The 13,544-nt window shown below is 42.8% G+C and overlaps 2 protein-coding genes across 2 annotated transcripts; one reads left to right on the forward strand and one right to left on the reverse strand.

Annotated features, from left to right (window-relative positions):
- Positions 1 to 1,008: 1,008 nt before the first annotated feature.
- On the reverse strand, positions 1,009 to 10,699 carry aco2 (aconitase 2, mitochondrial). The gene is made up of 17 exons (XM_061810937.1): positions 10,605 to 10,699; positions 9,657 to 9,799; positions 7,479 to 7,737; positions 7,312 to 7,404; positions 7,086 to 7,244; positions 6,606 to 6,756; positions 6,366 to 6,470; positions 6,149 to 6,240; positions 4,061 to 4,166; positions 3,796 to 3,953; positions 3,654 to 3,727; positions 3,469 to 3,580; positions 2,992 to 3,270; positions 2,719 to 2,910; positions 2,517 to 2,649; positions 2,322 to 2,443; positions 1,009 to 2,122 (listed from the first exon to the last, which is right to left on the reverse strand). The coding sequence occupies exons 1-17, from the start codon at positions 10,638 to 10,640 to the stop codon at positions 1,988 to 1,990; spliced, it is 2,349 nt and encodes a 782-aa protein (XP_061666921.1). The 5' UTR covers positions 10,641 to 10,699; the 3' UTR covers positions 1,009 to 1,987.
- A 390-nt stretch (positions 10,700 to 11,089) lies between these two features.
- phf5a (PHD finger protein 5A) lies at positions 11,090 to 13,153 on the forward strand. The gene is made up of 4 exons (XM_061810590.1): positions 11,090 to 11,231; positions 11,554 to 11,577; positions 12,664 to 12,830; positions 12,928 to 13,153. The coding sequence occupies exons 1-4, from the start codon at positions 11,180 to 11,182 to the stop codon at positions 13,015 to 13,017; spliced, it is 333 nt and encodes a 110-aa protein (XP_061666574.1). The 5' UTR covers positions 11,090 to 11,179; the 3' UTR covers positions 13,018 to 13,153.
- The last annotated feature ends 391 nt before the right edge of the window (positions 13,154 to 13,544 follow it).

Consider the following 13,544-nt stretch of genomic DNA (forward strand, 5'->3'; position numbering starts at 1 on the left):
TGGATGCATAGCATGGTGCTTTCAATGCACCATTAGGATTGCTTGTATCACAGACCGATTCGGTGAACTTTATTTATTTGACTCATATCTTTTTTTGTGTGTGTGTGTGCTTTCAAACACGATTTAATATTTTGTATTCAATTGATACATTTTCTTGCAATATAAATGGGTCGATATTATTTGCGTTTTGTAGGTATTTGAGTAAATGACAATAGCGTGAGAAACATTTAGCTCAGTAGTTCACGATGAACAGTAAAATATTTTTTAGATATAATTTAATTAGCTCGGACGGTGGATCCGCTGGTAAAGCGTTAACCTCACAGTTCTGAGGACCCCGGTTCAATCCCGGCCCCGCCTGTGTGGAGTTTGCACGTTCTCCCCGTGCCTGCGTGGGTTTCCTCCCACATTACACGACACAACATTAAGTGAACACTCTAAATTGCCCCTAGGTGTGATTGTGAGTGCGGCATTTTGTCTCCATGTGCCCTGCGATAATCGGCTGGCGACCACTTCAGGGTGTACCCCGCCTCCTGCCCGTTGACAGCTGGGATAGGCTCCACAAAATAAGTGGCAAAGATAATGGATGGATGGATTTCATTTGCTAACAAAAATACACAATTTACCAGACAGAGGAACACAATGACTTTTAAAAAAAGGATTTTTCTGTGTGCCTCATAACTCTACACTGCAATAAAAAATTAAATTTCAAACCATAACTTTTGTTTAATATCATGGTTGGCATATATGCATCACAGTTCTAAAGTTTGGGATTTTAATCTGTGCTTCTGGTTTCCTTCATGGCATTTGTTTTTTTTCCTGGTACTCCTGCTTCCTCCCAGGTTTCAATAACAATTTTTTTTATATTGGATTGTATTATCGTGGCTGTTTTAATATTTGGCTTTTCTCACACCTTCCAATTTCCTGCAGCCTAAGATAAGCAAAATATTAGTAACCCTTCTCCATACAAGACACTGCACACTTTATAACCACACATATAAAACCATGAGGTGAGATCTGTCAGTGTTTATTCTACAATCCATTTGGCTCTCCTTAACACAGATCATCTGGGAGAAATGAAATGCATAAAGATAGTTTACATGAATGTGAATTTTGAGGCAGAGCACAGATAACCATGACATGTTTAAAAGTGACAATTTATGTAGTTTTTTTTTTTAAATACAGACAAAAATTATTTCCCTTCATCAGCTGAACCAAACTTCATCTGACAGTTTCATTTTCTACATACATACAAACATAATTCAGTGGTAACAGTATTACATCAATTTTGCTTCCTTGCCCTCAGTAACCTTTCCATGTTGGGGGGGGGGGAACCGTCATGAGAGCATGGAACAAAAAGCATTCTGATGAATAAACCAGGGAAATAAATATCAGAAAGGGGAAATTTCACATTCAACCCTTACATATTTTTTGAGGTAAAGAATGAGGACAAATGACCAACAGATATGATGGCAGAATATTCCAAAAAACAAACCCCAAAAAGTGCTGCGGGAGGGTGAAATAATTCAAGAAATGCTAAGTGGAAATCACAAGTTTGGTTCAATTGTTTTGAAAAGTTCTGTGAAGACGCCGCAGCCCCAAAACGGTCACAAACAAGCACAAAACTGTAGTTAAATGTGTGGCATGCACAACACCACCACAACAAAACTGCTTGACTCACTCTGATCAAGATGGAGCTCCGGTGGTCACATTCTGACCCATTAGTATAAAACACTGAGAACATCAGCGAGCAGCTACATGAGAGCGCAACGCTTAACATGCAACTGTGTCAATAATGTCATGTACAGTACTGTAATGAATAACAGGAACAGGACCACAGAGCAGTTGTTGTTTGATTGGATGAGAGAGTGACATGCGGATATCTGCGAGGTACACTGACACTTCAGTCTGATGCAGATAGATCATGAAACAATCTTTACATAATCCTTCCCAAACTCCCCCGCTGATTATCCCCCCCCGGGTTGATCCCTCAGTTCTGGAGTGCCTTCATCCTGTTGAGAGCGGAACCAGCTTTGAACCATTCGATCTGCGTTTCGTTGAAGCTGTGGTTGAGCTCCAGGACATCTTTGGTGCCGTCGCTGTGCTTCACGATGGCGCTCAGAGGCTGGGTGGCGAGAAAAGTGTTGTTAATAAAGCTGGATGGAAATTACAGGTCAAAGCGCACAATTAGACATTCACAAATTTGCTGTATCGGTGAGTTTAGTGGGGGGAATCCATGCTACATTTTCACTCACACACATCCAAACTGTACCACGGGAGAGAGAAAATTGTTCACGAAGAGCTCAAAATAATGGCGCTCTCACCTTTCCAGGTGTGAAGGTTTCAAGTCCTTTGATGGAGATCTTGTCATCGGGGCAGATCTTATCATAGTCTGATGGGTTGCTGAAGGTCAGAGGTAGCAGGCCCTGCTTCTTAAGATTAGTTTCTAAAAAAGGATGGAAAATGTCAGCTAACCTACTGAATTGAAAAAAGATATGATGCACATTTCATTGATGTACCGTGGATTCTGGCAAAGCTCTTCACAATAATGGCTCTTCCGCCAAGATGTCTGGGCTCGAGCGCGGCATGCTCTCGGCTGGACCCCTCGCCGTAGTTGTCGTCCCCCACCACAACCCACGACACGCTGTTGGCCTGCACGCAACGCCGAGACCTTGTCGTTTTTGTTCATAAAAAAGGTTGAAGTGCGTCTTCGGTCCTCACCTTGTAGTGACGAGCCACATCTGGCACACCGCCGTACTCCCCCGTCAGGTGGTTCTTCACAGAGTTGATGGCATCATTTTCGCTGTTGACGGCGCCAATCAGCATGTTGTTGGAGATGTTGTCCAAGTGGCCGCGGAACTTGAGCCAAGGACCGGCGGCGCTGATGTGGTCAGTGGTGCACTTGCCCTTCACCTGCAACACAGACCATTTTCCTTAAGTGGTGTTAGGGAGGAGACATGGCGGCAGCAAGTAGCTCATGTATGAGGGTCCGACCTTAATGAGGACCCTCAGGTCCTCGAGGTCTTTCCCACTCCACTGGTCAAAGGGTTCCAGCAGCTGCAATCGGTTGCTCTTAGGGCTGACGTCCACCTTGAGGCTGGTGCCATCAGGAGGCGGGTGCTGGTAGGTGTCCTGACCCGGATCAAAGTCTCTGGCCGGGAGCTCGTCTCCATTAGGGGGGTCCAGTTTGAATTTCTCGCCGTTGGGGGCCGTCAGGTAGTCGGTTTCTGGATTGAAGTTGAGCGTTCCAGCGATGGCCAAGGCAGTGACAATCTACAGCAATTGACACGGAGGACTTGATGGCAATAAATGTCATACTTAGCAGTTGATGATTAAAACAACGTAACTATTAAGCATGTTAAAAAGTATCCTTCAATCTTGCTTGTACAGTTTGGGTTTTATGATGAAAACTAATCTGTGTTCAGGGCTCTACAGTATCTGGGAATACTGATGAGCGTTACGTGGGTTTACCTCAGGGGACGTGACAAAGGCGTGCGTCGCAGGGTTGGCGTCATTCCTGGCTGTGAAGTTTCTGTTGAAGGAGGTCACGATGGTGTTCTTCTCACCTTTTTTCACATCACGCCTGATTACAAACAAACAGTGTGAGTGCCAAAGAAATCAAATATGAAACATTTTCCATTGGATATTGGCACCACCTGTCCCACTGTCCGATGCAGGGTCCGCAAGCGTTGGCCAAGACTACACCTCCAACATCACCTAGGATCTTGGACTGTTCAACGACAAAAACGTTAGGTTTGAATCTTGACGCGCAACGTAACTTCCTATAGCATCACTCACATAACCATCTCTTTCAATAGTGGCGCGGATCTGCTCTGAGCCTGGTGTGACGGTGAACTGAGCTTTGCACTTCAGGCCTTTGTCCAAAGCCTGTTTTGCCACAGAGGCGGCGCGGCCCATGTCTTCATAGCTGGAGTTGGTGCAGCTGCCAATCAGACCTGATAACATCAGCATCCGGTAAATATATATATATATTTTTTGCAGTTATCACACGTTTTATAAAACATTGAGGAAAGGATTTAGTGTACAATCAGCAACTTCTTACCAACTTTGACCTCCAGTGGCCAGCCATTCTTCTCAGCCACAGAACCCACGTGAGACACTGGGTGAGCCAGGTCTGGGGTGAATGGACCGTTGATGTGGGGTTTCAGCTGCAAAAAAACAACGTAATGGCACATTTACATAATTCCACTGCATAATCAAATGACTTCCAGAGCGACAGAGATAGTCTCAATAGCTTTGTGTCATGGACAAGGTTATTTTAGATTTCCTTCAACTAGTACTGATGAGGGAATCCTGTGCTTTGCTTTGCTCCACTTAAAGGTCAAGTGTCATGAAATGGATGATTTTTAGTACATTATTAATGAAAAAACGGCAGCCGATATGGACCCATCCGTTTTTTCACCATAAAACATGATTTTGACGTGTTTTTGTAACTCCCGCCATGAAAATCCTCTTGAGGGATTTGTTTTTGAGAAGAAGCAGGAAGTGACGTACAGGGCAGTAGTGCACTCAAGCGGTCTCGTATGTTTTAACTAGTTTTACCTGCTGGAAGGTAGCTCGTTGTTCCTTCGTGTTAGCCAAAATGCCGGCTCGTTTTATTGCTGGATATTGCTCGAACACTCTGGAGGATGGATTCGCTCTTGATACTTTTCCAAAAGTGAAAAATGGATTGCACAGGTGCAAAGGACGAGAGCTTCGTGGGTCCCAAATTACAGGTAGGTGTGTATACAGCTACTAAAAAATAATAATCCAGGGGTGCTAAATGTGTTGTGTGTGCTACCACAGCCGAAGCCGTGATCGGCGGACGCGGTGGCTCGTCGCAATGGTGGGCCGCAGTAGCTCATCGCCGCGGAGGTGGATCTGACAGGGAGGAGATTTGGCCGCGGCGTTGTCATCATCGCTCGTGGGCGGCGTTGCTTAAGCACCGCCGCGGAGGTGGATCGGACGGGGAGGCAGTTTGGCCGCGGCGTCATCGTTGGTCGCGGGCGGCGTAGTTTATCACCACCGCGGAGGTGGATCAGACAGGGAAGCAGTTTGGCCACATGTTGTCTATCACTGCCATGGAGGTGGATCGGACAGGGAGGCGGTTTGGCTGCGACGTCGTCGTCGGTCGCGGGTGCCGTTGGTTATCACCGCCGTGGAAGTGGATCGGACGGGGAGGGAGTTTGGCCACGCCGCCGTCGTCGCTCGCAGCCGTTGTTGTTCATCGCCGTCGGTGAGGTGGATCGGGCGGGGAGGTGGTTTGGCCGCATGCGGTTTGGCCGTGATCCGGATATCATCTAAATATGGCTCGAAATGATAGGGTAATATCGCCCCGGTCACTTCACCCGGTTGTGAGATGTTCTCTTCTTCGAAAAGAGCTTCCATGTCAGAAGCGGCATGTTCATCTCCCATAATAGGTGGCACAGTGTGTTTTCAATGGCGAATGTTCCAATGTGACGTTACAGACAGAAGATGCAGCCAATATGGCTACCACTTGAATGTCGAATGAGAGTTCTGCAACTTTGCGCATGGATGACGTCCCTCTCTGCTCAGATTTATTTTTTTGTATAGACATTGAAGTGAATCATGTTATATGTATTTTTCATTACCATATCTATTTTAGAATGTTTATAGGCACGACACTCGACCTTTAATAACATACCAGCTACAGCAAACTTTGTGGGGAAAGATTGTTATCAGGTCCTGAAAGGCAGTGGGGATCACAGGATCTCGCTGAGGACAAGGATGCGTTTGTGAGCCAGAGTGGAGGTTAAGAAAGGCGAGCCATTTATGCCCCTCTTGCACAGGACGTGGTGCAATCGCCAGAAGACGTACATGAAAGGAAGCCAGACCGGATAAAATTCTTTCCCTAGGGCCAAATTGGTGGCAGACTCCATTCTCGAGACTGAACTTTTCCCAGACCTCAGTAATATTTTTCTCTTAACAGTTAAGATAGTTTAAGTACAGTCAATCTGAAATCTTAAACGGTACATCGATCATTCTGATTTAGATTGGTTCCGCCTGTTTTTGTCCAACAACAGTTCAGAGTGCTGACCCAAAATAACTGTATCAAATGGATTATTATGAATTGAATCCATACCACTTTGTAAAGCGTATTATCCACTGAGATTTTAGGATGGAGACTGACCTCATCCAGATTGATCTCGATGACCTGGTCGTACTCGCAGCCTTTATCTGGCACCAGTAGGTCCGAGTACTCATTAGCCAGCGCAGCGATCTCTGGGGGCATAAGATTAAACATCAAAGCCTCATATTTACAAGTTTGACAGAAACAATGAATCCTTTCTCTGAACTTCAAATGAAAGCCAATACCTTGAAATTATATGACGAAAACGTTAACATACCTCCACGTCCTGTCTTCTCCAGATAGGTCCTCATGCGGTGGTTGTAGGGGAACACTGAAGTTGTAGCACCAATTTCTGCTCCCATATTGCAAATGGTGGCCATTCCTGCATACAAACATGAATTAAATCATTTCATATAGGACACTGCAGCGTCAATGTCTCAAAATTGCATTTTACAAAGCCATATAAAAAACATATCTTCTATTAGCGGCAGAAGAGTAAACAGTATTCAAGACACACCAGTGCAGGAAATTGAGTCGACACCCGGACCGTGGTACTCGACGATAGCTCCGGTGCCGCCTTTGACCGTCAGAATGCCCGCCACCTTCAAGATGACATCTTTTGGTGATGTCCAGCCAGAGAGGGAACCTGTCAGTCTTACCCCGATCACCTAGAAAACAAACAGAGGAAGAGTGAAGAATTGAGTTACCGTAATTAGCGCACTTGGTTACAAGGCTCACCGGGTACATTTGCAAAGGAAATACCATTTGGTACATACTTATTTATATTCTTAAGCACACGTCCTTGTGGTTTTTAGGAACATTCTGATATTTGTGTCGGGTTTCAACTCAGATCAAATGCTTAAAGCACCCAAAAAGTGGGTCAAAAACATCACAAACAAAAGATCTCTCATGGATGGGGAATTTCAAGAAACTAGAAACTAGAAAAGGCATCCTTCTGATTGAGTGTGTGAGATGAAAGGCTCCTCTGCTAGCTGACCTTGGGACATTTGAGCTCCCAGGGGATACCCGCCATGACATCCACGGCATCAGCGCCGCCGACTCCGATGCAGATGGCACCAAGTCCGCCACCGTTTGGGGTGTGGGAATCTGTGCCGATGAGCATCACACCAGGGTAGGCGTAGTTCTCCAGGATGATCTGAGCACACAAAATAGCTTAGCTAAAATTAAAATGACCGCATTGGAATTCCAATTTAAGCCTTTACCTGATGGATGATTCCAGAACCCGGTTTCCAGAAACCAACTCCATATTTCGCACCAGCACTTGCAAGGAAGTTGTAGACTTCTTGGTTTACTTCCTAGTTAGAGATGAGCGCTTTTCTTTCAACTTATTCCGGCAACATTGGTGCATCGCGCCGGCCTATAAACTCACCTTCGCCCTAGCCAGATCCTGATCCCCACCAATCTGGGCCTCGATCAAGTGGTCACAGTGGATGGTGGAGGGAACCGCCACCTGCGGCAGGCCACTGCTGATGAACTGGAGCATGGCCATCTGCGCGGTGGCGTCCTGCATGGCCACGCGGTCAGGTCGCAGCCGCAAGTAGGTGCGCCCACGATCGATCTCTTGGTTGTGGGGGTCATCCAGGTGCCCGTATACGATCTTCTCCGAGAGGGTGAGAGGTCGGTTGAGTCTGGGTGGGGACAATAGGATAATTTATAATTATTTGATAGAAGACAGAAAGATGAGGTGGCTCCTTTCTTTCATTCATTGTGGTGTCTAAATACTTTTTTTCCCTCAATGGTAATTTTGGGGAGATTGAGGTCTTTCATGACTTCCCCATGCATAAAATATTTTGAAATACCATATGTTTAAATCAGCTACAGTTGACAAAAAGTTACTTAGAACCCCCGCTTATTCACAGGCGTTAGGGACCGACTATCATTGCAAAGACTACAGGGATACCAACTGAGGGAAAAAATAATTTCATTCTTTAAGTAAGTACTAATATGGTTGATAAAGATATGATATTACTATGTTAGTTATCATGATAAAAGTATATCATTACTACTTTCGTTGCTGTTAGGATTGTTTTATCACGCGTTTGTTTCTGGCAGTCTTAGTCTAAATTGCTCTCTTTGTGAGCTGCGTGCGTGTCTTGAAGTGTGACCCAGTGACACCTGGGAGGCTATGCCCTCCTGCCGACCTCAAGCTGATGCCCGTGAACACTGGGAACCGATGTCTCCATCCTGACCACAGCATGTTTCCCTTCTGATCTTAAGCAGATACTCCTCAACACCGGGAGGAGATAACGCCTTTCTACCGCAGGAGGATACCCCCAAATGCCATAAACATGTCTTTAAACAATGCCCTGCTTTTTCTCTTGTGGGTTTATCGGGACACTCTTGCGGCCTTGAAGAAACATATACCTTAGTGTTTGTGTGCTTTTGGCGTAGCCATCTGTGTCAGCATTTTCACTGTGTAACCATGTAACCCTTTGACCTGAGAATGCAATAAAAAAGAGCAGACAGGGACTACCACTTTGGCAGTCTGAGGTAGCGCACTCTCACAGTGTGTCCTCCGTCTGTCCCGTGCATGAAAAAATTAAGATCAAAATTTCATTTTTTTATTTTAATACGAAGGGTTCAGCGTGCATGCGTGTATAGTCTACTGCCTACATCACAGGTGTCAAACTCATGGCCCAGGGTCCAGATCCGGCCCGCTACGTGATTTTATGTGGCCCAAGAAGGCAAATCATCAGTGTCAAAATCCGAGATTCTTGTGAAAATATGTCCCAACATTTCAAAGTCTCACACGTCATAAATGATAGTGTTGAGATATTATCAACATTTTTGTGTTACCACACATGAACAATGGTGGAAAAACCCATTACGCTTGATTTCAGATTCCAAAACTAGTTCGTAAATTTCATGTGTAATCCAAGTAGATATGATGAGGCGATTCAGGTTTTCTATGGTCTCACCATAACAGCCCTCCAAGGAAAATCGTAACTACAATGTGGCCCGCGACAAAAATGACTTTAACACCCTTGGCCTACATGACTAATTCGGTCAAAATTGGGATCCCAAAACAGTTTCATATCATTTACAGTATTATCCTTAAAAATAAACATCTTACAGATGATTTGTTTTGAGCACACACACACGTATGTCAGTGGTTTGCAACCCCTAAAAGTACCCATTACTACTTTCCTATAAACCATTTTATTAAATTTGACATTTCGTGAGTGACATCAGAAACACGGCTGGTTAGTCTTGGTTAGCATCTGGACCCAAGGCTTGGCCTTCTTGGGTGTTTGCAAGTGTTCTCATTTTGTATTTTTATAATTGACTGTTTGTCTCGTCGTTAAAAGGTTGAAAGTGGATCATTGACTCTCACTAGACTTCCTTTTTTTGTTCCCAAAAGTTACTTTCCTAGCCCTTTGTTCACATTTTTGCTTGCACCAAAAATTAAAACATGATGATATGTTCGTAATGTTCCATCAGAAAAAAAAAACATGAACAAGCACGGGTTCACTCAATATGCTGTTACAGGAAAAGGGATGTTGGGAGAGCAGTGATGCATGTGGGCAAGAAGCAGGTAGAAGCTCACCTTTTTCGCACAACATCAACATTAGACTGGAGCGTCTCGTAGCTGACAAAAGAGGTGGGCTCGAAACGGCTCATGGACACTTGGGCCTTGGCTCGGTAAGCGGCTGAGACGTGCAGACGCCGCGCGCCGTGGCCCAGAGCAAGCTGGGGACGAATAGAAGAGACATTCACACATCGTAAGTAAAAATAGATCAAATATAGGGTAGGTGCAAGATCCGTCACAGAAAGAAATACATGTTTTTCCTCGTAAAGAGAGGCACAAATAGAAGCACCTACCACCCACAAATCACAGAGGAATCACACAAACGCATACACAGCCAAATATAACTAATATATGCAACAAAAATAAAGCTCCATTGGTAGCATCGTTCCAGTACCATATGAAAATGCATTTTGATGTCCTTTTGGGAAAAAAAAATCTTACAAGTAATTAACAAAGCTGATGCATACCAGCTCTCCTGATACTTATATTGCGTTCAAATCAACAAAGTTTTATGTATACGCAAATATTAATGTACTCATAATGTACAGCAATTGTTTTGGTCAATCATTCTGTTCTCATGACCGTCTAACCTTGTGCTTAACCTTGTCAAATCAGATCGAACCTCTGTATCAATGTGTAAAATTAATTTAATAACTTGTAAGATTCAAGACTTCAATCAGTCGCGTCTTTTAATTTTAGTGTATGGTAGTGCTGTAAAAAAAAAAAAAAAAAAAAAAAGTCAGTGCGATGCAAGCTGTTGCCCTCTGAATGGCCACATTGGGACGCGGTGACCCGGCTAGCTAGCGACTGGGTCACTATTTCACTGCATGTAGAAGCACACAACGCCTGCCTACTGTTTCAATCGAATACAAACACAAAACTATAAAACGATTATTCAAAACAACAAAATCACAGCCACCACATCTTCAGTGACCAGAGAAAAAAACAATCGAATATGTGTCATACCTGGAGCCGCGCGACGGTGAGACAGTAGGTCGCCATTTTGTTCACTGACAAAGATGTGGCGATTGGCAGTGACGTCACACCATTTATATGGCAAATTCTGCAGGTCCTAAAAGAACGAAAATTTGTATTTTTATGACTTTACTTTTATTAGAGGCTTATTGCCACTATAGTGCCAACTTTTAAAGACTTCTTTAAACACTAGTTTTCATTTTTAAATAAAATTCAAACTGTTTCAGGTATTTCATGGTTAATATCAACAGTAAATATTTTTAAACGTGGTTTTGATTTATAGGTAGCTGAAAGGATCTACACGCATTTGTACTTTTTTTTCTTTGGCTGCAGTTATTATATTTATAGCATATCACCATCAAAATCGTCAAATTATTTTTGAGATAAAAGATAGACGCACCAAAAATGTTAAATGTTAAAAGACTGTCGACTGAAGAACGCACAAGTATGTGCAGTTCTCATTTTAGACACTAAGTGGCGGTAATGTAAAAACGACGTACTTTGGTTTACGGGTTCAGAGGTGAAAATTGACGTTTTCCGCTATACCAGTACCACGATAGCCAAGAATGGCAAAGCATCATCCAGATTTGATCTTCTGCAGAAAACAAGCTGGTGTTGGTATGTTTTATTTTATTCTACGCAGTATATAACACCTTAGTGACGTTTTTAATATTGTAGATGGCCGTTTTTGTACATCTTTTTAGCGCGCTATTGGTATCAAATCTGCTAACAGTTGGAGCATGGACCTCGTTGAAACTTAGCTTTTGAGTTAGCGTAGATGATGGATGTTGAAGATGTTTTCTGGACGATACCATCAACAGTGTAGTCCCACTACATGCTTATTTTGTATATAATCAGATGCAGTGTCGAATAAAGATGAAAGAATGAAGTTAAATGCACGAAATGAAAAATGACCTTTTTTTTTGTTTAAATTTTGCAGCCATCGGGAGACTTTGTGAGAAATGTGAGTACAGTATTATATTTTATGTTTACCCTTTTTCTTTGAATACAGCCATAAGATGAATTACTTTGTTATATGGTGTTGCACAGATCAATTTTATGTTTGATTAATAATTATCAGCCTTTCCCCAATGGAGAAGACAAGATTGAATTTGTATATTTTTTAGATAAATCCTATATTTTGCAGTTTTGTAGTGTCATGTCACAATCTCACAAGAATAAAGTTGAATATAATTTTGTGGTTAAAGTAATAATCTTACAAGAATAAAGATGGAAAGGAAAAAATACAACAGTAATATTACAAGAATAAAGCACAATACTTTAGAGAATAATTAACACATCTGTTAGGTAAAAGTTATTTCAAACATTGTATTTGTCGTTTACAAAAATACAATTGAAGATTTCAGGATTAGTCCTAGTACTACAACAATAGTTAGATATTTTCAAGAAAAAACGTGATTGTGACATAAGTTGTATATTTTTGAGAATAGTAAAAAAAAATTCATGAGAACGAGTCATCATTTTTTGTGATAAAAAGTCCTGATGGTAATAATCTATGGATGTGCCAAAATACTGACTATTTAATTATCATACTATGAATTATGTCAGGTATATACAGTAAATCTGTACTGTTTAATTTATACCTGTACAAATATGGCTTTTAAAAAAAATACTCATTTTTAGGATTTTTTTTTCATAGTTTACAACTTTTATCTCATTGTGTAACATTTTCCACGATGGCCCTAATACACCTCCTAAATTAAAGAATAATATACCTATGATCAACTCGTTACTGGTCAAATCTCAGCCCGTCCTGTCTGGACTTTGGATGTTCTTCACGTACCTGCGTGTTATTGTTTTTTTGGGCACTCACCCAAGTTAGTTATTTGAAGACTAAATTGCCCGTAGGTATGAATGTGAGTGCGAATAGTCGTTTATATGTTCCTTGCAATTGGTTGGGGATCAGTTCAGGGTGTACCCAGCCTCTCACCCAAAGATAACTGGGATGGGCTGCAGCACTCTTGCAACCCTAGTGAACAAAATCAGTCCAGAAAATAGATGGCTGCCTAACTGTACACCTCATCTTCAGGTGATGGCAAGTGCGTGATCTGTGATTCGTACGTGAGGCCTTGCACGCTGGTCCGCATCTGCGATGAGTGCAACTACGGCTCCTACCAGGGACGTTGCGTCATCTGCGGAGGCCCGGGAGTGTCCGATGCTTACTACTGTAAAGAGTGCACCATCCAGGAGAAAGATGTCAGTTTTCACACATTTGACTCTACTACTGAGCAAATAGAAAGCACATAATCGTCCACTGTCACCACACTAACATGCTCTCACTCTTGTCTTCCAGCGAGATGGCTGTCCTAAGATTGTCAATTTGGGCAGTTCAAAAACAGATCTGTTTTATGAGAGGAAGAAGTACGGCTTCAAGAAGAGGTGAAGACACTGACCCAGTCTTCCATTTGTTGACTTGTAGTTCTGCAAAGTTTTCTTTTAAGATTCTGGCAACCAATTTTGTTTATGGACTTGGTTTGTTTAATGGTTTCAATAAAAGATCTTTTATATTCTTGTCCTAATTTGGGTCTAAATGCTTTGTCTGGAATATTATAAAATTGTAGTGACGTTACGGTCTGTGTCGAGGCTTTGACCCGTGTCCCGAGCAATCAGCAAAAATCCAGGTGAAGTGCGGGTCGGGGCGTGGTTTCACTGGTTCTATGATGCAAGCGATGACGTTCAAACCTTCCTGAAGCACCACCGTATCACGTGACTGATCCACGAAGTGATTTCCTTGTGCATTGGAGTCAACCCGCTCCATCTTGTGTTTGGCTTGCTAGGTGATTTGGTGACCTCAGAATGTGCTTCAGAGCTAAGGTATATGGTACATGAATTTATTTTTCTATACAGTGACTTGTTTTTCTCTCTTAGGAAGCAATGTAAAACTCCCACATGTACATCACTGACGGTAAA

This window comes from Syngnathoides biaculeatus, chromosome 22, assembly GCF_019802595.1.
Source record: "Syngnathoides biaculeatus isolate LvHL_M chromosome 22, ASM1980259v1, whole genome shotgun sequence".
Taxonomy (NCBI): Eukaryota; Metazoa; Chordata; class Actinopteri; order Syngnathiformes; family Syngnathidae; genus Syngnathoides; species Syngnathoides biaculeatus.